At 41.8% G+C, this 24,185-nt stretch overlaps 1 protein-coding gene across 1 annotated transcript; it reads left to right on the top strand.

Moving 5' to 3' along the window:
* The first annotated feature begins 9,165 nt into the window (after nt 1-9,165).
* Nucleotides 9,166-15,803, top strand: GLDH (L-galactono-1,4-lactone dehydrogenase). Its single transcript, XM_087326994.1, has 6 exons — nt 9,166-9,951; nt 14,094-14,344; nt 14,433-14,618; nt 14,698-15,151; nt 15,276-15,416; nt 15,504-15,803. Exons 1-6 carry the CDS (start codon nt 9,181-9,183, stop codon nt 15,669-15,671), a joined length of 1,971 nt encoding a protein of 656 aa, XP_087183120.1. The 5' UTR covers nt 9,166-9,180; the 3' UTR covers nt 15,672-15,803.
* The last annotated feature ends 8,382 nt before the right edge of the window (nt 15,804-24,185 follow it).

Below are 24,185 nucleotides of genomic sequence, written 5' to 3'. Positions count from 1 at the left end.
CACATGACCTTTACTTTAGTTTTCTTTACTTTATCCGTTTGGTCCACGTCCAGCCTCGTCCGGTCGCCGGTTGTCGGATCCGCCCGGTTTCCGACACCATCTGATTATTGATTTTGCCGGCTCTGATTTGAGTATAGGCCGGTTTCGGATTGCTTACCGATCGGTTCCGGATTGCTTACCGACCGGTTCTTGTTTGCTTACCGGTCGGTTTTGGTTTGTTTTCCAACCAGTTCCAGTTTGGTTACCGACCGGTTCCAGTTTGCTTCCTGACCGGTTCCAATTTGCTTATCGGTCAATTCCGGATTGCTTTCCGACCGGTTCCTGCTTGCTTTCCGGCGCTTCAAGTTTGCTTACCGGTCGGTTCCAATTTTTGCTTACCGGCCGGTTCTAGATTGCTTTCTGTCCAGTTCCGGATTGATTACCGACCGATTCTAGTTCCATTACCAGCCGGTTCTAGATTGCTTACCAATTGGTTTTTGGGAACTTGGCCACATTCATCCATCTAGACAAAGTGGCCAAACTGCTCTTAGCACAAATGAAAAATGAGGGATCTCAATGTGCTTATATAGCTAGGGCCTTAAGTTTCCTATCTATGTGGGATACTTCAAAATTCTATTTTCCCTATCTTCTTAAGCTTCATGTCCACCTAACTTGATATGGAGTTGTATATTTTGTATGTAGTAAAATGCGTTTTGAAACTCTTGAGTACATCCATATTTCTATAACAAGCTACTAATCTAATCTAAAATAATTATTTCATTTTTTTTTAATATAGTGTGTGAAGATTCACACGACAACGGTCTCTTTCTTCTCCCCGATCTTCACCGGCGGCTCCTTTGTCGCTCGTGCCCAATGAGGTCGAGTATAGTGGCTGTCCACCATATCTTCATCAACTTTGTCCCTTGCCATCGTTACGATATTTGTTTTTGCTTTTAGTGGCTTCTCTTCTTCCTCATCCGACTGTTGCCTTTTTCTCTTTACAAGGTCCAAGATTGTATCATGGAATTCCTTCTTTGGAATGCCGAGCAATCCCCTCAAGGACAAGGTCACGTGGCTATCAAGAACTCGTTCATCGAGAATCTTCTTCAGATCTGTCGTCTGCTCTATGTCCGACCTTAGCTTATAGGTAGGCATAAATCTTGTCTTCCGCGCGGGGTCTTCAACATCAACCCTCACGGGCTGAACCGTTTCTTCAACTCGTTTGCTCGACTCCCCTTTTCGACTTGATTCTCCTTCCTCCGTTCGTAAAGCTTGACTTGCTTCTGCATCTTCTTTCTTTTTCACACTCCTTGTTTCATGCCTTTTTGATGGGTTGTCTTGCCCTTCCATTCTTTTTCTCTTTCCATCCACGAACACCTTGTGGTTGTCACACATCACTTCCGCGAGTATGGTGTTGTCATCCACTGGATCCGACCATCCGATTATACTTTGCACACTTCGGTCTGCAAGCTCTACCTCGTTCGAAGTGACTTTTCCCTTCTTCTCATACTCGAGAACGATAGACCAAAACTTTGCTCCCGCTCTAGCAGCTTCAATTTTGTCTTTCCCGACTCTTATTCCGGCCAATGCAACATAGTGCATCGCATCCACATGAGTCGCCTCGGCATTTTCCATAGCTTTCTTCATTCACCCTGTTTCGAAATTCACTTGCAGAGGTCTTCTGGTTTCATTCAAGTAGATCATGTTGTCATCCATGTGTACGATATTTTGTCGAATGGCGTCGAAGGCTTGCACAATCCCTTCTCATGTGGTCCATGCTATCGCACCACATGCATCTAAAGGGTTCTTTTCCTTTGGGGCCCCGATGATTCATGTTCATTGGCGTGACTGTCTCGAACTTCTTCGCTAGTTCTTCAATGATGTCATCATCAATCTTCTTTTCTTCCAGGTTACTTTGTTGGGGCGGCTCAACCACTTTTGGTTGTCTCGTTTTCTCCTTGGTTGATCCTACCAAGTCAGTGTCATCAACCCATTGACGACGCTTGTCGAGCATGTTGCACGCTAGCTTCACCGCAATCCAGTTTGCCACAAGTTTGTTCGCTTGGGTATCATCTTTGAGGAGAGTCCGCAATTCTCGTTTATCCTTCATATCCATAGCTTTTAGGAAGTACAAAGATTTGTCCTCCTCAAGTAGCACTTGGTCTGTGGCGGGGAGACGATTAAACATTTGGTCGAACTCATCGTACACCCTCAAGGCGCTCATCTTCTTATTTTTCTTCTCTATCCACTTCATCAAGACATGCCAAGTCATCCTCGACAAATCTTTCGTCGCGAACTCTGCTAATATTGCTTTCTCGAACTCGGACCATGTTGTCTTCCCTTCTTGAAGCTCGATGACCTGCCTTTGGATGTTGTTGGCGACACCTCTCTTGAAACTTGCGATTTGACGTGCTTCAGACACATCCCTCTAATTCATCTCCCTTTTCTATGTGTCAAGGAACTTCGTAATGTTCCTTCCATCAGATTGACCCTCGAGCTCCACAACACGGTCGACAGCCTTCTCCACGCTCGCATCGTTGTCTCGAGATCTCATCATTTGTTCGACGATTACCATCATCCTTTCGAACTCTCTCGCTTGATTGCTTGAGGATGCCATCTCCAAGTATCGGTCGATCCTCGACTTGATCCTTCCTACCGCCTCTTTCACGTCGGGTTCACCACTTAATTATGTTGTGAAAATCCGTCACTATGTGCGGATCTTGAAGCGGAACCGTCGGGGTCCTGGACCGGAAGGATTCGAAGTTTGTACTAGCTTTAGCGAGAAAGTATTTAAGGTAGATTGAGATAGAAATTGAACCATTGATTTTAGATTTGAGGGAGAAGATACATCAACAATAGGATAACTAATTTTCTTATCATTAATTTCTTGATTAGTATATAGAATTCCCCTTTTCTTCTTTTTCATCCACTCTTTGATAGATGCCTCCATGCATACGATGCATGTGCGGGTGCAAGACATGCATGTTTGCCTTTCGGAGTTCATCCATCACATGTGATGTATGATGACCATGTCACTCATCCAAGCTCTCATGTATGAGAATTTACATCCAAGCTCTCGATCGAACTGCAACAGAGCTGTGCGTCGTGACCATGCGAACCTCGACCCGACCGAGTTGTGTGACATGACTGTGTGTGCGTCCGTTGCGACCGTACCACGACCGAGCCGTGTGAACCGACTAAACTGCAACAGAGCCATGCGCCGTGACCATGCGAACCCCGACTCGATCGAGCCGTGTGACACGATTGTGTGTGCGTCTGTCGCGACCGAACCTCGATCGAGCCGTGTGAACTAACTAAACTACGACAAAGCCATGCACTGTGACTGTGCGAACCCCCACCCGATCGAGCCGTGTGACACGATTGTGTGTGCAGGCACATCCCGATCGAACTACGACAGAGCCATGCGAACCCCGACCTGATCGTGGGTTTGAATCACCTTAACCATTCTGCTTATATAATCTAGGATTCTGATGTGTCCTATCTATGTGGGATATCTCATAGTTTTTTTTTCCTCTTCTTCTCAAACTTCACACTCACATAACTTGATATTTAGTTGTCTGTTTCATATGTAGTAAAATGCATTCGGAAGCTCTTGAAGACATCCATCTTTTCCTACCAAGATATTAAACTAATCTAAAATAATACCTTTCGACTATTGTTTCATATCACGTGTGAAGAACCACACTTGATTTTGTATGTTCCTCGCAATTTTCACACTGATGCCGTAAATCTTCACAACAGCGTGGGAGAATCTACAAAAGATTTTAGCCGCCAACCCAACCGTGCGAAAGTTTCAACTTCGCTAATAGTTGAACAACATCCAACAAAGGGATATGTCCATCACAAGCTACACCTTGAAGATCAAGGAGCTTTGTGATGCACTCGGCTCGATATAGTGTCAATGTGGACGATGATTAGATGGTGCAAATATGCCTCGGTGGCCTTGCACCACGATTCGACACGATGAGGACCACCATACTAGCACGGGAGAATCCACCCTTCTTCTTCAATCTTCAATCCATGTTGTTGGTCGAAGAAAACCATGTTTGAACAAGGAGCAACGCCCCGGAAGGCCACATGCTTTACTCACACTCAGATAGAGGAAGAGGATGTGACTGTGCAAGAAGAGGCCGATTCGACCAAGGACGAGGCGGACAAGGCCCGACGTATGAAAACAACTCGCAATTTCAGCAACAAGACAGAAGCCGTCGAGGAACCTTTGGAAGAAGGGGGAGCTTCCATTCCGGTTCGAGCCAACAAACCTCGATCGAATGCAGATATTGTGGAAAAATCGGCCACCACGAAGAAGAGTGCCGAAAGAAGAGTTCCACTAGTTGACAACTCACCAACTATGCCACCAACTCTGACTATGACAATCGTGGCGGAATGTTCGTGATGAGACATAAAGCAAATTCTATGTCGGCTTCTATTTCAACTAGTTCCTCCGGTTCGGAAGGCGTATGGTACGTCGACTCCGGTGCCTCGAACCATATGACGTCTCATCAAGAATGGTTCCGAGAACTTCGAGAGCTGGGTCAACCTGGTTATGTCAAAACCGGAGACGACACTATGCATCCGATTCGACACATCGGAAATATCCCATTCGGCAAAGAAGGTAACGAAACTTTTATTAAGAATGTCTTGCATGTACCAACCATTACGAAGAACTTGGTCTCCGTTAGCCAAATTGTTGAGCAAGGGATGCAAGTACGATTTAATCAAGGCAGTTGCTTCATAAAAAAAGAGGGCCGACTCATCTCACGTAGACGAACAAAGGGCTGAATGTTCATTCTCGACTCACACGAGATGAAATCGGCCAGGTTCGCAATGGGCACGAAAGCCGACGAGAATTCTCGTGCCAACACACACCTCATTAAAACAGTGTATTCGAACGAAAGAATCGGCACATAATAGAGGTCCCACGGGCAATGACGAACGAGAAGAATATACCGAAATCGTATTGGGTAGAAGCGGCTAACACGACCGTATACCTCATGAATTTGTGTACAACATCGGGTGTACACGAACTTACTCCGCACGAGAAGTTTTTAGGAAAGAAGCCGGACCTATCACATGTTCGGATATTCGGCTTCATTGCATATGTGCACATCCCCAATGAGAAGCGACAAAAGCTTGACCCAAAGTTGAAGAAATGTATCCTCGTAGGATACTCACTAGAGCAAAAGGGGTACAAGTGCTATAACCCCTCAACTCAAAAAGCCGAGTAAGTTGAGACGTCGTTTTCGATGAGTCCGCATCCTAGTACGCACCAGAGACAACTTCGACTCCGATTCCGCTCGACCCGGAATCCACCGAAATAGAGATAGAAGTCGAAGATCAGCCCACGCGCATGTTCGAAGAAAGCCCGATTACGACAAGGCTTAATGGGCACATCTCGGCCGAGTCCGAAGCTGGACAAAGGGAAAGTGAAAATGCCGAAGTATAAAGACGATCACTTTGACGGCAACGAATCGACTCACTCCCTCGATAGTGAGTTCGAAGACCTTGACATCTGGACAAATGGAGCGAAGAAAGCCTTAGGATCCGCAAACGAGAAGCTCCATCGATCCACCCGTGAAAAGAACCCCATAAGCTGATTCGGCTACAACAATTATATGGCGTACCATTACGCCTTTATGATGAAGGTAGCAACAATATGAGAGCCGGAAACGTTTTTTGAAGCCGCGAAGGACCCCAGATGGGTTGAAGCGATGAATCAGGAGATGCAAGCACTCTCCAAAAACAAGACATGGGATCTTGTCCCCCACTCACTGCACAAGAAGGTGATCAGATGTAGATGGATCTACAAGGTGAAGTATAACGCCAACAGCTCCGTAAACCGCTACAAAGCTCGACTCGTAGCAAAAGGATATGCACAGACGCATGGAGTTGACTACGAAGAGACATTTTCCCAGGTGGCAAAGATGGCGACTGTGTGGACCGTGATCGCACTCGCAACGACGAAAGGGTGGCACCTCCACGAAATGGACGTCAAGAAGGCATTTCTTCAAGGCGAATTAGAAGAAGAGGTGTACATGGTACAATCACCCGACTTTGAATCCAACATTAATCCGAAAGTCGTATGCCAACTCAAGAAGCCTCTCTACGGCCTCAAGCAAGCACATCGTGCTTTTTGAAAATTATGCAATATCTTCATCAAATCGACTTTCAAATGTCCAAATCCGACAACTCCCTCTACGTACGAAACGACTCTAGAAGCTCGATTGTCATCATCCTATACGTGGATGATCTGGCATAGATGAGTGCGAACCGACTCTATATCGTCAACTGATCAGGAGTCTCATCTATTTCACAATCACTCGACCTGACCTTAGCTATTCGGTCAACTCCTTAGCCAATTCATGCAAACTCTACGAGATAATCATCTCGATTGTGCTAAGCGAGTATTGCAATATGTGAGCGGCACAATGGATTATGACATTCTCTACAAATCAGCGACACCAATTTGACTCGAAGGGTACACGGATGTCGACTGGGCCGGATACAAAGTCGATCGACGATCAACCTTTGGTTTTGTCTTCTCCCTTGGCAACTGAGTGATTTCGTGGAGTAGGAAGAAGCAGTCGACCATCGCTCTTTTGAGTACGGAGGCTGAATACAAGGGTGTAGTTGTGGCTGCATGTGAAGCTGTACGACTCAAGAGGATTTTGAAGGATTTGGGCGTTCCCATCAAGGATCCAACTCCCCTCTACTGCGACAACATGAGCAGTATTTATCTGGCTCAAAACCCTGTGTTCCACGTACGCACAAAGCATATCGAAGTGCACTATCACTTCATTTGAGAGCGTGTTCAGGCCGAAGATGTCGATCTTCAATACATCGACACAAATCTTCAAACGATTGACATCTTCACCAAAGCCCTAGGAGCTGACCAACTTCGGCAATTCATGTTAGACCTTGGATTGACGATCCCTAACTTGCCAAGCTTGAGGGGGATTACAAGAGAAAACTGGATACCGTCCGAACTGGGTACAAGCCAAAGCGGACACCGGAGATCGTCTAAACCGGATACTAGCCGAAGCGGACATCAACCGAAAGGAACCGACCTGAGTTGAGCTTGAGGGGGCGTGTTGAGAATCAAGCTCAACATAGTGCAACGTTGTCGCGTTGCTATGCACGTGCGTGTAGAAGGGGTGGGACCACGAGGGTCTCGGACTAGGGAGTAGATGAGAAAGAATAATATATGATATGGAGGCTTAGCTCAAGAGGAGAAGAAGAAAGATTAAGATCACCACATAGAAGGAGAGATCGGCGGAGGTAAGATACTCAACAAGATATATTAAGACAAACGAATGATTACAACAATGGTGGCTGCATGGGCCGCACCAAACGACTATAAGAAAACCCTAACCAAGGATGAATAACGAAACCCTAACCCTAAAACGGCAAGAACTCTAGACTATGTGGTATACCTCTCATACGCAAAATAGGCAACCCTTCATAAGTGACCCCTCCCTTCCTTTTATAGCCCAAGGAGGGAGGGACCTTACAATGAGGGATAAAATTTCCCCTCTTATTTCTATACACCATTTCCTAGTAATCGTGTGCACATGTTGCACACCACCGACTTGCCCTTTCCACCTCGGTTTCTGCCTATGGACGAAAATCTCACGACAACGTGTGAACACACCTTTTGAGAATATGTGATTACTCAAAGGTAAAGAGTCACACCATTACTCTCTACACATTAACTATGTGTCATAGAATCATATTCTATGACACATAATGAATGAGTTACATATTACCCATGACTATGAGTCTTCACATTCCCCGAGAGAGAGTAGTTGTTGTAGTTAGTTAATGAAGAGAGAGGGTGACTATATATAAAGCACCCTTCTCCTACTTCATATTAAGTCGGTCGTGAGTCCTTGTAATGCTACATTTTGTAATTGCTATTTTACTTGTGGTGAATATACATCTTCTTCTTCTTGAGTACTCCATTTGTCTTTCATATATCTATCTAGATATCTTGTGCTTTCTCTTCTCTCATCTCTTTCCTCTCACACATACACATAACACATATCTCTTCCGTTGCACAAGACTCATATCCGATTCTTGACATAAAGAATCATGAAGTTAGTGAAAGATACATGATCGTTTCCCATCATGAAATCCACGTTTACAAAAGCTTTCCCTTGTCTTCTCAACGTGGGATATGGGATACATTAGTTTCTCTCATTATTAGGCTACTCATTCAAAAGCAATAGAAACTTGTAAACGCTGAAAGTATAGGACAAGTTCACTGCAATGACCCACCACTCAAAGTTTTGAAGCCCCCCACAAAGTAATTTCTCATAGTCGTACACTCACCAAAGCTCTCTCAAGAACAGATTGTGGTCAAGCTAGACTGCAAATGACTGCATCTTGTTTCTCGATTTCGGTTCTCGTCGTTGGCCCATGTGGGCCAAGAGTAGCTGGTAATAGCAACCCACATGTATGTTTGCAAACAATCCAACATCGCAACATAGGGAAACCATTGAACGCATGCACATAAATTGCAATTCCCCCTCGGAAACCTCCCCCCGCAACCTCCGATTCTTGGGTGTTGGGCACATGCAACACGTCAGGGTTTACGAAGACCATGAAACCTCAATGGATTGTGGGTAGCGACACACACTTCTAAGGATGGATGGCATACATAATCATATGTGCATGATGTACATCATATACATATGTATGTACATACATATATGTATTAATGCCAGAAGCTTGTAAATACGTTTGTTTAGTTCTGTTGTTTTCCTTTGTTACTATGTTCTTGTTGTTACTCACATTTTGTGATGATGAAGAAATACGTTCATACATACATACATAACATACATAATGACTGATGATGATTGTTGAATGAAGAAAGGCAGAAGAGGAGAGGAAGACCACCGCTACGCAGAGTCATGGCATCTCTATCTCTATCTCTATCTCCATCTCTATCTCTATGCATATGAGAGCGACTCACACACATAGAACAGAGACAGAGACAGAGACAGAGACGAGGGATATGTCTAATTTACATTAGGATAGTAGTTGTGAAGCGCGTCTAAGGAAAGGAGAAGAAACCATCCATATCGAATGCCGCAGCAGGCCCCGCTGAGCAGAGGATAGGATTGATTATATAGGGCAGGCATACCGAGAAGGGATTGATCAAAGGAGCGGGGGGTGGAGATGATGAAGGCATGCTGGAGATTGAAGAAGAAGGGTTCCCTCTTTCACCCCAACCTTGGGGGGAGGGGGAGCAGGAGCAGTAGCAGGGGAGGAGGCATATGGAATAGTAGCAACACCAAGTGTATCGGCAGAGGAGGAGGAGGAGGAGGGGAAGGAGGCGTTCCTACTGATCCCAGCCTGATTAGCTATACAAACTTCTTGTGCAGATCTCGTGCCGATTCTTATTTCCGTGGGGGGTCTAGTATCCGAGCCTTCTCTACGTCTACGTCTTCGTCGCCGTCGCCATCACCGTCTTCTTTTGCATCTGGAGCTCCTAAGGTGATTGGAAACGTGCTTCTGGTGGTTGGCTGCGGGGTCGCCACATACTACTGCTTCCCTCGAACACAGCAGAAGAAGAAACCCCAGGACTCGCACGAAGACGAGCATGTGATAAGCAACTGGAGTGGTACCCATGAAGCCAAAACCAGCGTGTACATACAGCCAGAGTCACTGGAGGATCTGGAGAAAGCTGTGAGCCTAGCTCACTCCATGAAGCAGAAGCTGCGCCCCGTAGGCTCAGGTCTTTCTCCCAATGGCCTGGGATTTTCTGATGATGGGATGGTGAATCTGGCTCTCATGGATCAGATTGTGAAGGTCGATCAAGAGACCAACCGGGTTACTGTTCAGGCAGGTGCTAGAGTGGAACAAGTGGTTGAAGCACTTCGGCCTTATGGACTCACCTTGCAGAACTTTGCTTCCATCAGGCAGCAGCAGATCGGGGGCTTCACGCAGGTAATCTAGACCGACCCTGTGATTAAGACTAGTACCCAGAGATTCTGGAAGTAATTTTCCAGTTGGTATAGGAACCAGTAATGGGTAATGGAACAGGGACAATTGCAGCCTATTTAGTGTTTAGGGGTTTTTTATGCCACCACTTTATGGTAATTTCAAAAAACGTTTACATTTCTCAGTAGGATTTTATTCTCTATAAAGTTTACATGCAGCAACGTCAAAATCTTACCTGGGGTTTTAGTAAATGAGGCCACATTTTTCCCAAATAACGGTCTTATGAATCGGGTCCAAGCCTGATGACATTGTGGAAGCTAAACATTTATAGGAACCGAGTTTCATAGACATGAATGACATGGAGGACATTATTTTTCACTCTTTGCAAGTACACAACTTGCTTAAAATAAGCTTGCATGGATATGGCACAGCCAAGTATGTGTCTTCTAGTTCCACTATTTTCTTTAAAAGTTACTTCTGGAATCACAACTGATGTTATCCAAATCCTAGAACAGAGATCGCTGGAGTTTTCTCCAGCTTCCCATGGTAATAGTTGTTTCTACTTTGAAGGAAGTATCCCGATGTTTTGAATGGTCCTTTCTCTTCATGATGAATCAATGTATTCTTTAAAAAGTAATATGTTTGATCGACCTAAAAGGCCGATAGGTCGAGATAAAGTTGACACTGTACAAGGTGCTGCATATGCATCTCTAGGAAATAGTGAAAGGTGTGATGATGTTTCTGCATATAATCTGTTGTGTACTGTCAATTTTCCTTGAGACTGTAATTGGCGTTTGGGAAATTCGAATTTTTGGATTCAGAGCAAAGAGGTATGTTGTTAAGAACTCTGCTGGATAATGGCTTTATATATGTAACGGAATTCATGTAGAGGTTATTTGCTTAAACAGGTCAATCTGTGTTGCATGTTGGGATTAGGATTTTGTGTATTGCAATCGCTTGTCAGGACCAATAGAATGGGAATCATTGCCGAGATATGAAATTAATAAATCATGATGATAATGCTAAATTCAAATACAGACAAGGTTGGATGAATTAAAAGAAACCCTTCATTGTTTACAGCGTAGCATTGTCCTTTTCAATCTTTTTACCTTTATTATTGATCATTTCTTAATTTTCTCTTAGCTATAGATTTTTTTCCCTTGACTACTTTGTGTGGACACCTTGCTAGCTGTTTGTCTTGCTGTCTCAGGGTTCAAAATAGTAACAACACTGACAACCTTCTCTTGGGTCTGGGATCATCAGAATAGAGCATTTATCATCTAGTCACAGCAGAATAGATGTCTGCATACTGGGATTATCTGATACTTCTTGGCCTTCCTCACCTTATTGTTTTCTCTATAGTTTGTAGAAGATTTACAGTATGAATGTCATGGGCTGTACGGTGTAACTGTGCAATATGCAGTGTAGAGTATCACCATTAAGGATAAGCATTGCTGCTCCTCAACACCAAAAGTTATCTTTAGCTGCCAGCACCTTGTCCTACTTCTGCAATTGCCGCAAAATGTGTCTATATTTTCCCACATTATATGCAATTTCACACTGTCTTTTCCCACAACAAAGGAACTCCTCGATTTCAACCATGGAAAAGACTAACAATGTCCTTGGCTGCTAGCACAATGTCTCTAGACCCTCTTTTTAGAAGTGAGTACATGACCTTTGTGAAGGCCAGATTTTTATGGGGCCATGCTAAGATGTCCTTGAATGTGGGCGTGAACATAGGCTTAATGTTGTGAGAGCAAGGGGGTTGTATAAGGGGGCTATTTCTATAGGGTTCTATTCCTATGGTTGGTAGGACAATCCTTCGACATACCCACATTACACCTTTTGGTAATTATCATCAGTTCCTTCTTCATGACACATCTCATCTCCTTTGAGAGCCAAAGCAGATGACTAGGTGTGCCTCTTATAGATCCTTTGCCGCCTTCACACATCTTTGTTAGTTATCACTATCTTCTTCTTCCCAACACATTTTATCTTTTTAGAAAGGGAGAGAGAGATCTCATTATTGTCATCAGAGGTGACATATGAGACAAAAAGTAAAACTTTTCATGCAATAAATGTCATAGTGAGTAATTTGACCAAGGGTGACCAATGCTCAGTATTTGTCAATGATTGATAGCATACCACAAGTATTGTCAGGGAAAAGTGAAAACACCTTGTATGGTAGGAGTGCAATAGAAAACCTGAAATTCGATGCAAACTATTAATCAGAAGAGCAAAGCTTAAAAAATGCAGCAAAGCCACTAATGTTCGATGGTTTGGAGCCTTACAAATCCTTACCATGGAATGTTACAACCAGTTGATTTATCCCTTTGCTGAGGTTGATTTTATAGAGTAGCCATTGGTAACCGATTAGTATCTGATTGGATAACTAAAGAAAAAGAAGTAGCAGTTCTCTATGTTCAATAACTTTGCTAATGAATGTTGCAATTGCTCACGCACATTGTGATTGTGAGAGAAATTCATGCATGCATTGGGTTTGGTCAAAGATGTGTGAAAAGCTTAGGCAAATGTGATCTGAGGTAGAGCATTGTATCAAAGTCTGAGACTTGGACTCTCAAGCTTGTTTAGGACAAAATGTGCATAGTGGACTGCCCTCATCACTTGCCCCCCAACGTCTTGTCTCTCATTAAAGTGAGTTGAACTAAATTGTATGGAAGCAATGTTTAGGATGGTTGACCATGGGATGCGCTCAAGCATGTATCGATGTGTGCGGTTTTCTTGATTGGCGAAGAATTTGATTTTGTAGTAAAATGTATGAAGCGTGAGCTTCTGCATTTTCCCCATGTCATGATATATTGGTATGTTCAAAAGGCCTCATTTACGTAGCAATCAATTTATACATCATAATACGCTCTCTTTCTCGTCTCTAAGTGATGGATAGCACATTCATTCCATCTATGATTTGAGGAACTTCAATGCCAAGTTATTTAAAGCTTTCCACAACTTCAAGGGCACATTATTGTACATAATGCATGGATGTCCTTATTTTGGTTCTTCACAAGTATAATCTTCATTGTAGAGCTATTGACATGCACATAGTATGCATGCAAAACACTGCCAATGCCCTCATAAGGTTTTGTGCATCTCTTGAAGTATTGGCAAATGCACATCATTTGCATACAACAAAAGCATGATGACTACAAATTACATTCCTATAGAAACTTGGCAACAATATATTTCAATCCATCTATCCATAGATCAAATGGATTTGGTGAGTGTGGGCATCCTTGCATAACACCAATAGTGTATTGGAAAAATCTGAAAATTCAACCCCCATATGCACCCAACATATAACCTTCTCATAGATTGGGGAATTTGCTTGCATATATTTACTTGGTATCTCAAGTTCTTCCATGCACTCCCAAAGATGCTCACAAGGTACCATATCAAAAGCTTTCTTAAAGTGTACGAAGCAACAATATAAACCTTTACGTGTCAAGCCACTTTCTTCCACTAATACTCGAAGGGTGACAAGGTGATCAATGATGCTATGGTGCTTTCGAAAGCCAGCTTGTCTGTAAGCCCCATTAGCATTTTTTCAGTCCATTTTGTACTCAAATCATAAGGCATGCCATTTTGCAATGCATGATTAAACATATCATTTTTCCATGCATGCGCTTCCTTTCCTGTCCATTTTAGCATTTCAACCTTTATACATTGAAGATCTCGTCTTTCGGGAGGCTAGTTTCTTAAGCGCTACGCATACATCTTCAATCATAAAGAAGGGAGACACATGTGGAAGAGAACCATAATGCATTACCTTTCCAACATTTGATTGCATAGATAAGTTCTTCAATGCATAGACAAGTCACTGTAACTCAGCATGTTTCCCATTTAGTTTTTTCCAAAATTTAGCACATGCATGTGCTTTCTTTTGTGTTTGGAGAAATTATTGACTAACTTCCCATATTCTTCTCTTTCTTTGAATAAGTTTTTTTTCCTCATGCAAATGCTTTTGATAGTTTTCCTTATCCTTGACTGCACCTTAAACACTTGCAACATTTGAGCTCCAGGAATTTCTGCCTTTTTCTTTCTTATAATAGGTAGCACATAATCAGATTTCTCAAAATCCATTTTTAAATTAAATTTCTGCATTGTTCCATTTTTCTGATTTTACATAATAGGTTGGTGCTCATGGCACTGGAGCTGCTATCCCCCCGGTTGATGAGCAAATTGTAAGCTTAAAGCTTGTTACACCTGCCAAAGGAACACTGGAACTCTCTGCTGAAAATGATCCAGAGCTTTTCTATCTTGCTCGATTAAGTATGGGTACCCTTGGAGTTGTTGCAGAGGTCACTTTGCAATGTGTACCGGCTCAAAAATTACTTGAACATACATTTGTTGCCACCAGAAAGGAGATTCACAAAAGTCACAAGTAAGTATACAGTGAGGGGAAAATAACGTGATTCTAATCTATATCAGAGAACTTCAATCAATGATTTGAAGCTTTATATTCCATGCAGAAAATGGTTGCAAGAGAATAAGCATTTGAGGTACATGTGGATCCCAGATACAGATGCTGTGGTGGTTGTCAAATGCAATCCTTTGCAAGAGGGCAAAGGACAGCCTCCAATGAAGCCCAAGTATAGTGAGAAAGAGCGATTAAAGCATGTTTTATCATTCTATAAAGAGGCAGCGATCAAATTCAGGTTTGCTATAAGTCTTTCTCATTGTTTCTGGATATGTTTTTACTGTAAGCTGGTGGTTTGCTGATATATGAGACTTCAGGGGATCCGGGGAAAGGAATTCCGATGATGTTGGGAGAGATGAAAAGAATAGGGTTGTCACATTGTTATCTGACGAAGAGCTTGAGGAATTATCCTTCACTGAACTCAGGGATAAACTGATTGCTATGGATCCCTTGAACCGTGAACATATTGTGCGAATAAACCAGGTTGAAGCAGAATACTGGAAACGCTGTGAGGGTTACAGGGTTGGGTGGAGTGATGAAATTCTTGGTTTTGATTGCGGAGGACAGCAGTGGGTGTCTGAAGTTTGCTTCCCTGCAGGCTCATGGAAAAAGCCAGATAGTAAAGATCTTAGCTACATGGAAAACATAATGAGCTTGATAAAAGATAAAGGCATCCCTGCTCCTTCCCCGATTGAGCAACGTTGGACAGCTGGCAGTAGAAGTCCCCTTAGTCCAGCTTCCAGCTCTTCCAGAGATTCTCTCTTCTCCTGGGTTAGTAGCACGCTCCATTTTTGGGATTCTGGAAGCCAAGTGAATGCATTTGTGTCATAATCTAGAGAATTTGTGAACCCTTTTAATAGTCGAATGCTTAAACTCATGAGCTAAATTGTCGCAGGTTGGAATTATAATGTATCTTCCTACATCAAATGAGGAACAGAGGAAGGCAATCACAAGCCGATTCATGGAATATCGTCAGGCAGCACAGAAACAGCTTTGGGATCGTTATGCTGCATTTGAACACTGGGCAAAGATTGAGGTTTTTTGTCTGGTCATCACTTCAAAAAACTCGTTCTGTTCTTCATTCAGCCCTTAAATCTTGTATGGCTTGTTTACTTTGCTCCAGGTGATTGCTGATGATGAGGAAAACAAAAAATGGATGCAAGAGAGGTTGAGGAAGCGATTTCCAGTTGAAGCGCTTAATAAAGCTAGAAAAGACCTTGATCCCAATTGTATTCTGTCTAATAAGCTGATAGATGAGTTATTTCCAATGACAGAAGTGGAAGGTAGTTGAAATCTTTTCAACGACAGATACTTTGTTCTTATGCTTAGAACATAAATTGTTGCTGTGTGATATCTTGGTGCAGTAACACTTGTATAGTGAGGAATCTGGCTGGAATAAAATGGCGTCGAGTTGTTTATGTCACTGAACTTAGTTTTAATACTGACTTGCATTATTTGCATTATTGAGTCTAAATAAAAAGGGAAAAGTTCTGGGAATTAAGTAAGCCAAGCATGTAGTAGGAAGGAGTTTTGATTGAGAGTTCAACTTTCTGTTCTGTTTTGTCCCCATTACTGGTCATATTTTTTCTAGTATAAGGCTTAGGTGGTTTACTTTTCCCATTTAATGTAAGTTCAAATTAGAGCCGGCCAAGGTTCGGCTCAAGCTTGAACCAATCCGTAAAGATGTTAATGGTTTGGCGGTTCAGTTCAATTCAGTTCATGTTTTAGCTTGCTTAACCGGTTTAAGATTGGCTTGGTTTGGCTTGAGCTATGCTTAACTGGCTCAAACTGGTTAAGCCATTTGTACGCTTTTCAATTGATAGAGAAAAAGAGAGAGATAGGGAGAGAAATAAAGATAACCCCTTTTAAGAAAGAGAGAGAGAGAAATAAAGTTGTCACATCCCTACTGAAAACTAAGAGAGAAAAAAGCAAAAATTAAACCAAAAATATTAGTAACTAGTTTAGGTTTTAATTTAGTTCGGCTTAATTGGTTCAAGGTATGGTTTAGTTTGGTTAGCTTGATTCAAGTTTGACACCGCCCCCCCCCCCCCCCCCCCCCCCCAAAAAAAAAATCCTGTTTTTCTTCGAAAATGCCAAACAGGACCATTGCTATTTCCTAAGTTCAAACGAGAAATTCAGTTGCATGAAGGATTAATTCACAGAATATATAGGTGGTTGTGTTAGGCATGTGGTGTTCATGACCCTAGAGAGAACCAAGAGGAATGCAAGGCCCTTTGCATCTATTTGACCAATGGGACCAAATCAACATATTATCTTGAAATGACTCAGCCCTAAAAGGGGGTTTTTGCTTTGCAATAAAACTCTCTATGTGAACATGATGCATGTACATGTGCTCAGTGCTCACCCTTCTTGGTGCAACACTTAAGTTTTGGCACTTAAATTATCAAGCTCGTCTAAAAAGTCATGTTTCTCGTGAATTACCTTATATGTTGAGCAATTGATAGGTAAGTGATATGCGTCCTCAATTAGGTTTTCATTGCATGCGTTGGATATCTTCATATTTTAGAGATGATGTCATGATGCTACCTCAACACTTAACTTTTGTGAGCGATTTCAAACAAGTGTGAAGGCTTACTTAGAGCCAAGGCTGTTGGGGGTAGTGAGATGCGATTGGATATGCTCTACCATTTTTAGTACCTTATATTCTACCTTGTATTTTAGAGATAGATAGATAGATTCTATTATCATCTTTGGAGGTCAAATATGACCTATGAGACTAAAAATATTACATTTCACGTGATACATGTGAAAGTGAGTAGTGACTCTTGATGTTCAAGAACTTTATTGATGAATGTTGCGATCGAGAGTGCAGATTGAGGTTGTGAGAAAAATTCGTGCAAGGATTGGGCTAGGTTGAAGATGTGTGGAAAGCATGGTCAAATATGATCAAAGGCAGAGCATTGTATTAGTATGATACTCAAACTCTCAAACTTGTTTAGGGCAAAGTGTGCATAGTCGACCACTCTCATCACTTGTGCCCTAATGCCCCGTCTCAGATCGCAATGCATGTGAGCTAAGTCACATGGAAGCAATGGTTTGAATGGCAGATAATGGGACGGGCTCTAACATGTATCCATGTGTATGGTTTCCCTGTTCTGCGAAGAATATGGTTTTGTACTTACGTGCAACATGTGTAGTATAATGTGTGAAGCGTGAGCCTCTACATTTGTCCCATGTCATGATACATTGGCATTGCAAAAAGGCCTCATTTACTAAGGAACCTAGTGATGCACCATGAAGCAATTGTCTTGCATTCCATCTACCAAACCATTTTTCTATATCTGGCATCCAATTGGAACACAGTTTTGCTTTTATGCGTCTTTTGGATCTTTTTGCTTGCTTCCCATGCGAGTCTGGGATGTCGATGTGAGGAACTTTTTTGAACCTTAAGCATGTATTCAACAACCCTTTCCATGGCCATGATCTCAATGGGAAGCGATCCCGTCTCAAGGAGGAGGGTGTAGGGCGTTTGTTTCTTACCTTGTAGAAACTTTGTAAGAAAATGTTTTTGGAAATTTTCAAACTCTTTCCACGTAGATTTAGGGATGCTACCACCCCATACTTCCACCCCATAGAGAATAACCAGTGTCACCAAAGTGTTGAAAAGATATTTCTCGAGGACCCAATACTTAATATCCCCAACATTTCATGTGTTCTCAAATGCATAGTATGCTTGCTTACCCACCTTTAAGTGGCGTGTAGCACATTCATTCCATCTATGATTTGAAGGAACTTCAGGGCCAAGACATGTGAAGCTTTCCACACATTCAAGTGGCTTGTTGTTGTACATAATGCATGGTTTATCTCTTTTTTGGCCCTTCACAAGCATAATCTTTGTTTTAGAGCTATTGCCACTTAATTTAGTATGCATGCAGAATTTTTCCAATGCCTTCATAAGCTTTTGTGCATCTCCTAAAGTATTTGCAAAAAACGCTACATCATCTGCATATAGCAAAAGCATAATCACAACATTCTCAATGGCAACTTCTTCAACTCATTCTTCCTTTACAAACTTGGTAACCATTTCTTCCTATTCATCAATGCATAGACCAAATAGTGTTGGTGAGAGTGGGCATCCTTGCTTAACACCAATAGTGCTATTGAAAAATTTGAAAATGTTTTGTAATTGTGTTTTTTTTTTTCACAATTTCTGGTCCAATGTAATTATCTAAAAATTATAAATTTGTGGTTCTCCATATAACTTATTCACAAGATAACATTATAACTTTGTGCTTCTTCATATATTTTAACTTTGACTCACAACAGGGTTTTGTCTAAGGGAAGAAATCTCGAGGGATTAGATTCCATCTACAAGACCGTTGAATGCCCCCATTGGGTGGTGATCAAGTTTCGGCAAAAACAAGGATTTGAACAACAAATTAAAACATGTTCAACAATAGGTTTTGAACTTGCATCCTTGGATTTCATTAGAAGCCGGTATCCTTCTAAGCATTAATGATTATATCAAATCCTTCCCTTCTAAGCACACACGTTCTTCTTGTTCGAGTTCATCTAATCACATAGAGCTTTCTCAAGATACTTATGTTTAACAACACACGATATATCCCATCCTCTGCTTAAGAGAATTTGTCTTTATCGATATTTCTTATGGGGCAAGCATTCAACTCTCAAATTCCTTGACATTGGTTTCATGCAATTGCCCTTAGGTAAACCTGTCTTTTGAAGAATAATTGATTGTAGAAAACTACTTAATGTATTTTCCAAAGTTGCACAAGGAATGACACCACTTTCATGCAATTGCCCCTACATTCCACATTGGCATCTAGTGAATCTAGTAAATGAAGAGATATGCATGAAGTAATAGGGATGTGAGAAAATTGGGTTACAAACCCAATACACAATGCTAGTAGTGTAAACAACTTACCACTAGGGTGAGCTCATTACGATAAAAAAAAGAAAGAGAATCTTTTATACATATGTTGTTTTATCTAGGCCTTGTTAGGAAATAACTGTTTCTATCTTGCAATGAACTTACCATGATGGTGATACGTGATTAGACTAATAGTACAAGGCCTAGGGATCAAGCCCAAACTTCACAACACCTCTTCGCTTGTAAACTTCTCGAGCATTGAGAATTGCTCCTCAAGCTCACACACATATTGTGTTGAAATGTTCCACTTCTACTCTTATACGACATATTAATAAGATCTTTGGCTATTGGCTTGGTGGTTACGTTGTAGCATCAAAGTCATAAAATTGAGAGAACCTACGTTTGATACTCGCTAGAGGCCAAGCCCAACCTCATAGATTGTAATTGGTCGTCCATGAACATTGAATATATATATATATATATATATATATATATATCATTGTTGGCTTGGTGGTTTACACCGTAGCATCAAAAGTCGTAAACTTGGGAGAACCCAAGTTGAATTTAGCAATGGGCTAGCCCTCGTCTCTTGAGATAATAATCGGCCTTCAAAATGTTAAAAAAACAAGTGGTATGACGAGGATTGTAGAGAGTTGTATAGACAACTTAAAGTGTCGTGACTTAGTGGTACTATTTCCTCAGTACAAGCTTGAAAAGAGATGCGCAAGATGACACGTCGTAAAAGACGAGCTTGGGAAGCATCCCAATATTGGGAACTCTACCATATGCTCATGAGTAGGGATTGCGCCCTTGCATGGAAGAGACTACAGGAACCGCGACCACAAACACCCATCGAGGATCCCAATATTTGGCACACATATATCGAGAGACTCTACCATGTCCCGAACCAACCACCCATTCCAATGCCTTCCACACCCTGACCTACCATGGGGACACTTTTCATGACCTCTAGGAAATCCATGGACCACACACGATTGTGAGCCGAGCACATCATATATGCTCGAGAGTGCCTAACCCCCTTTCTCACTCTAATCTTCAACCGCGGCCTCACTGAGGGTTTTCCACCACAACGGACCATGAGCACAGTGGTCCCTATACATAAAGGAGGGGACCCAATGGACACAAATACATATAGGACCATTATGATAGGTCATACGCTCGCTAAACTATATGGTGCGGTAAAGGAAGTGGAGCTCAACGATTATATGGAAACATTAAGTCTTCGAGCACCTGATTAGGCTGGCTTTAGATGAGCCTTCTCCACTATTGACCATATCTTCACACTTAGGTGCTTAATTGACCAGACAAAAGCTCGTAAGAAGAAACTATATTGTTGCTTTGTGGACTTCCGCAAAGCCTTTGACACAATTCCTAGGGAGAAGTTGTTTGATAGACTTAAGAGCTTGGAGATACCAAATTACATGATCTGGGCCATTTATGCCCTATACGAGGAAGTCTCTGGGTGCATAAGATGCCCAGGTGGCCTATCCGATTGTTTCACTAGCACCATTGGTGTAAAACAGGGTTTCCCCCTATCACCGACTCTTTTTGGGATCTACATTGATAAGATAACTGATTTTATTGCTCGTAAGGGAGGCAAGGCAATAGTTATTGGGGATATGCAAATTAGTTTCTTACTCTACGCAGATGACATTGTCTTGCTCTCGGAGGCGGAACATGACCTACAAAAGCATCTTAATGCCCTAGATGACTTTTGTACACAACGAGGACTGGTAGTGAATCTAGCAAAAACTAAAGTCCTTATCTTTCATACATCGTCCCAAGTTAGGAGTAAATGTCACTTAATCCTCTCTCATAAACTAGTTGAGGTAGTTGGATCATATGTATACTTGGGAGTCACTTTTAGTGCTCGCTCAAGTAAATTTTCGATGACCCAGGCAGCCAAAGATAGGCTAACGAGAGGGTATGCATCCCTCTCACTCTTAGAGAGACAATGCCACCAGGCATACTTTCAAGAGCCATGGACTAAGGGATGGCTTTTCGACTCATTAGTGACCCCTTCCCTCATGTATGCATCAGTAGTATGGGCTCCAGGTCTACCATCTTTCATGTGGACGCAATTAGAGAGACCTTTGGTGACGATGTTATCACGTCAACTCTGAAGCAAATTGACAGTACCACGTGACATTATTAGAGCAGAGTTCAATTTGCCCCCGATGTTAGTAGAAGCACAGTTTCAAGTGGTAGTTTTTATTCATCGGATACATAGACAACCACAAGATAGGATATCCCGTTGAGCCTTTGAGGCATCCTGATCCCTACATGCGTATGGAGACACTAGCTCTTGGTATAGCACTGTGGTGAGTTGGTTACTTGCAAACGGCATAGACATTAATAACCTACCCCCCCTTAAGTACAACCATGGGACTGATCAAACTCTAATATCTCATGAAGATCGTAATAAAGTGATACACCAAGAAATATGGCAAATTTACACTCGATATAAATGGATCACCCCATGAGAGCCACTCCCATCTAAAATGTTGTACTATAAGGAACACTTATTGCACTTCTCTCAGTTAGGTTTTATTACACGACCAAGATATCTAGATACATTCTTATCAAATGCACTAAGGGTGCCCATTGGAGAACTTAGGATATCATCTCACCAACTTGAGATTGAGAATGGTCGGGGGCTAATAGAGTCCCTAGAGAGGAAAGGCTATGTAGGTTGTGCCACATAGAGATAGAGGATGATTATCACTTCACATGCAAGTGCCCAACTTATACTGAGATAGGGCCGAGATACAAGTGGAATGCCAAGACATATTAGGACCCTCTCCAAACTATTAGATACCCCCGGATGTAAAGAGACTAGGTAGGTATATCTTAGAGCTAAAACAATATAGGGAGAATAAATTACAAAGTGTTAACCATAACCCTTTTACTATTCACCAACTTGTAAATAGTGTAATTTTTCAGGAACAAGGGGAGACAATGAATGTGGATACACTTAAGCCGCTCGGCCTCTCTCTTGAGGAAGCCGAAATGCAAAGAACAACCAAATGTCCTCGAATGTTGGGCTTCAAAACAAGTCAACACGGAGTAGAAAGGATTAAGAAGATAAGGGAATGTGAGCTACGTTGACTAGAAGCTATGGTTGGGGTACCTTTTACATTGGGGTCACTGGCCACATCCACATCGAAACCCTTTGACCTCCTGCTTCTCTTCAAGAGACTTGGATGGAAATGAAATTAGGCCTAGTATAACATCATTTTCATTGTAGAACATGTTTGTTATTTTACTAGAACTATTTAGCTTAAAACTCTATTTTTATTTTTTACTTTCGATGAATGGGTAAATATTCCATTTTTTGTTGTAAACCATTTGGCTCATGGGCCAATTTTGGCCTTAGAAGACGTTTATATATCTTTCTTTCTTTCTCTCTCTCAAACACGGAAGCATTATGCATATTCCAATTGTGTTGTAATCCCCAATAATGTAAAAATTGGAACAATATCTCTATCACATCATTTCAACCATTTTGAACATACTGAGAAAAAACCCATTGTTGAGGTCTCAAATAACAATGGGTTAAAACTTGCCAAACGTTCGATAAATACTCCCAAATGGTACACGATATAAGATATTTAATGAACCTATGTGTACTGTCCTCTAATGGAATGGTGCAAAAGAAACAAGTGTCTAACCTTAGTCTTCATCTCACTAAGGCTGAACTTAATGGGAGCCCACCAATCATGACTCTCCATATAAATACCATTACACGAAATGGTAGATGGGAATGCCAACCACGTCGTAATATTTCCCACCACCTTGCATTCAACTTACATGCATTCCATACCTTTTCTGCTTTAGATGATATCCAATATAATGACGTCATTGCATGATGCAATATATATGTAGTGATTTGTAACAAGCGTGTACCATCCTGTAACCACTAATCCACCCAAGGTAATATTTCTCCCTCTCTCCCCCCCTTTCTCTCTCTCTCTCTCTCTCTCTCTCTCTCTCTCTCTCTCTCTCTCTCTCTCTCGATGAAAACACACTTGATTATATTAAAAAATGTGTGTAAAAAACACCACTTAAATGGGTGTGATAATGGAATATGGTCACCCACTAACTACACTACATGGGTAGTGGACCATGTTGAATTGCCAATAGGCAAGACGAACACTACACACACACACGCACGCGCGCACACACACACACACACACACACACACACACACTCTCTCTCTCTCTCATAGCTGGTCTCATTTAGATGCTCAAAAGACATTTCTCTATCGCGCTCCTAATGACCAGACTATTTTAAATTTGAATGTCTCCTCTCCCTCCACCAAAGCTGAAGCCAAACTTGAAAAGCACCTCCATCCCCCTCTTTCTCTTCATCTTTTTTATTCCGTTGTTCATATCATAGTATGTAATATACTCGAATGCATTGGCAAACATTCCTTTTCATACGAATGAAAAATACGAATGCGTATGTTATAAGGTATAAAAGAAATTGTACCTTAAAAGAAATTTTACCTTATAACAAATAATGAATACAAAAGTATGGTAGTTACCATACTTCGAGGGTGTTTACCATACTCGAATGCGAATGCGAATGCGAATTTACGTATGGTTCATATTATTATTAGGTTCATGTTGTGTCAGAATTAGGTCCAGATTCAAAGCACCATTCATTCTCAAAGCACAAAAAAAGAAGAGAAGTTCCAAAAGGATTTTGAGGGAGCGTGCGTGTATCACGTGACATACATCTCTCTCTCTCTCTCTCTCTCTCTCGCATTCATTCTTTCATTCATTCATTTCATGTCATGTCTCTGTGTATATATTTAATAAACTCCTTCGCTTTCCTACCTAAAACCCTACCCTAACCTGCTCTCACTCTCTGTCTGTCTGTCTGTCTGTCTGTGCGCGCGTCGCGTGAGCTGCTCGTGCATTCATCGC

The sequence above is a fragment of the Azolla caroliniana genome, unplaced genomic scaffold, assembly GCF_043228905.1.
Source record: "Azolla caroliniana isolate FFs.n. ecotype wild unplaced genomic scaffold, voAzoCaro1.0.p SCAF_11, whole genome shotgun sequence".
NCBI lineage: Eukaryota > Viridiplantae > Streptophyta > Polypodiopsida > Salviniales > Salviniaceae > Azolla > Azolla caroliniana.
Note: the sequence above shows the minus strand (reverse complement) of the source record. Positions and strands in the feature narration are given on the sequence as shown.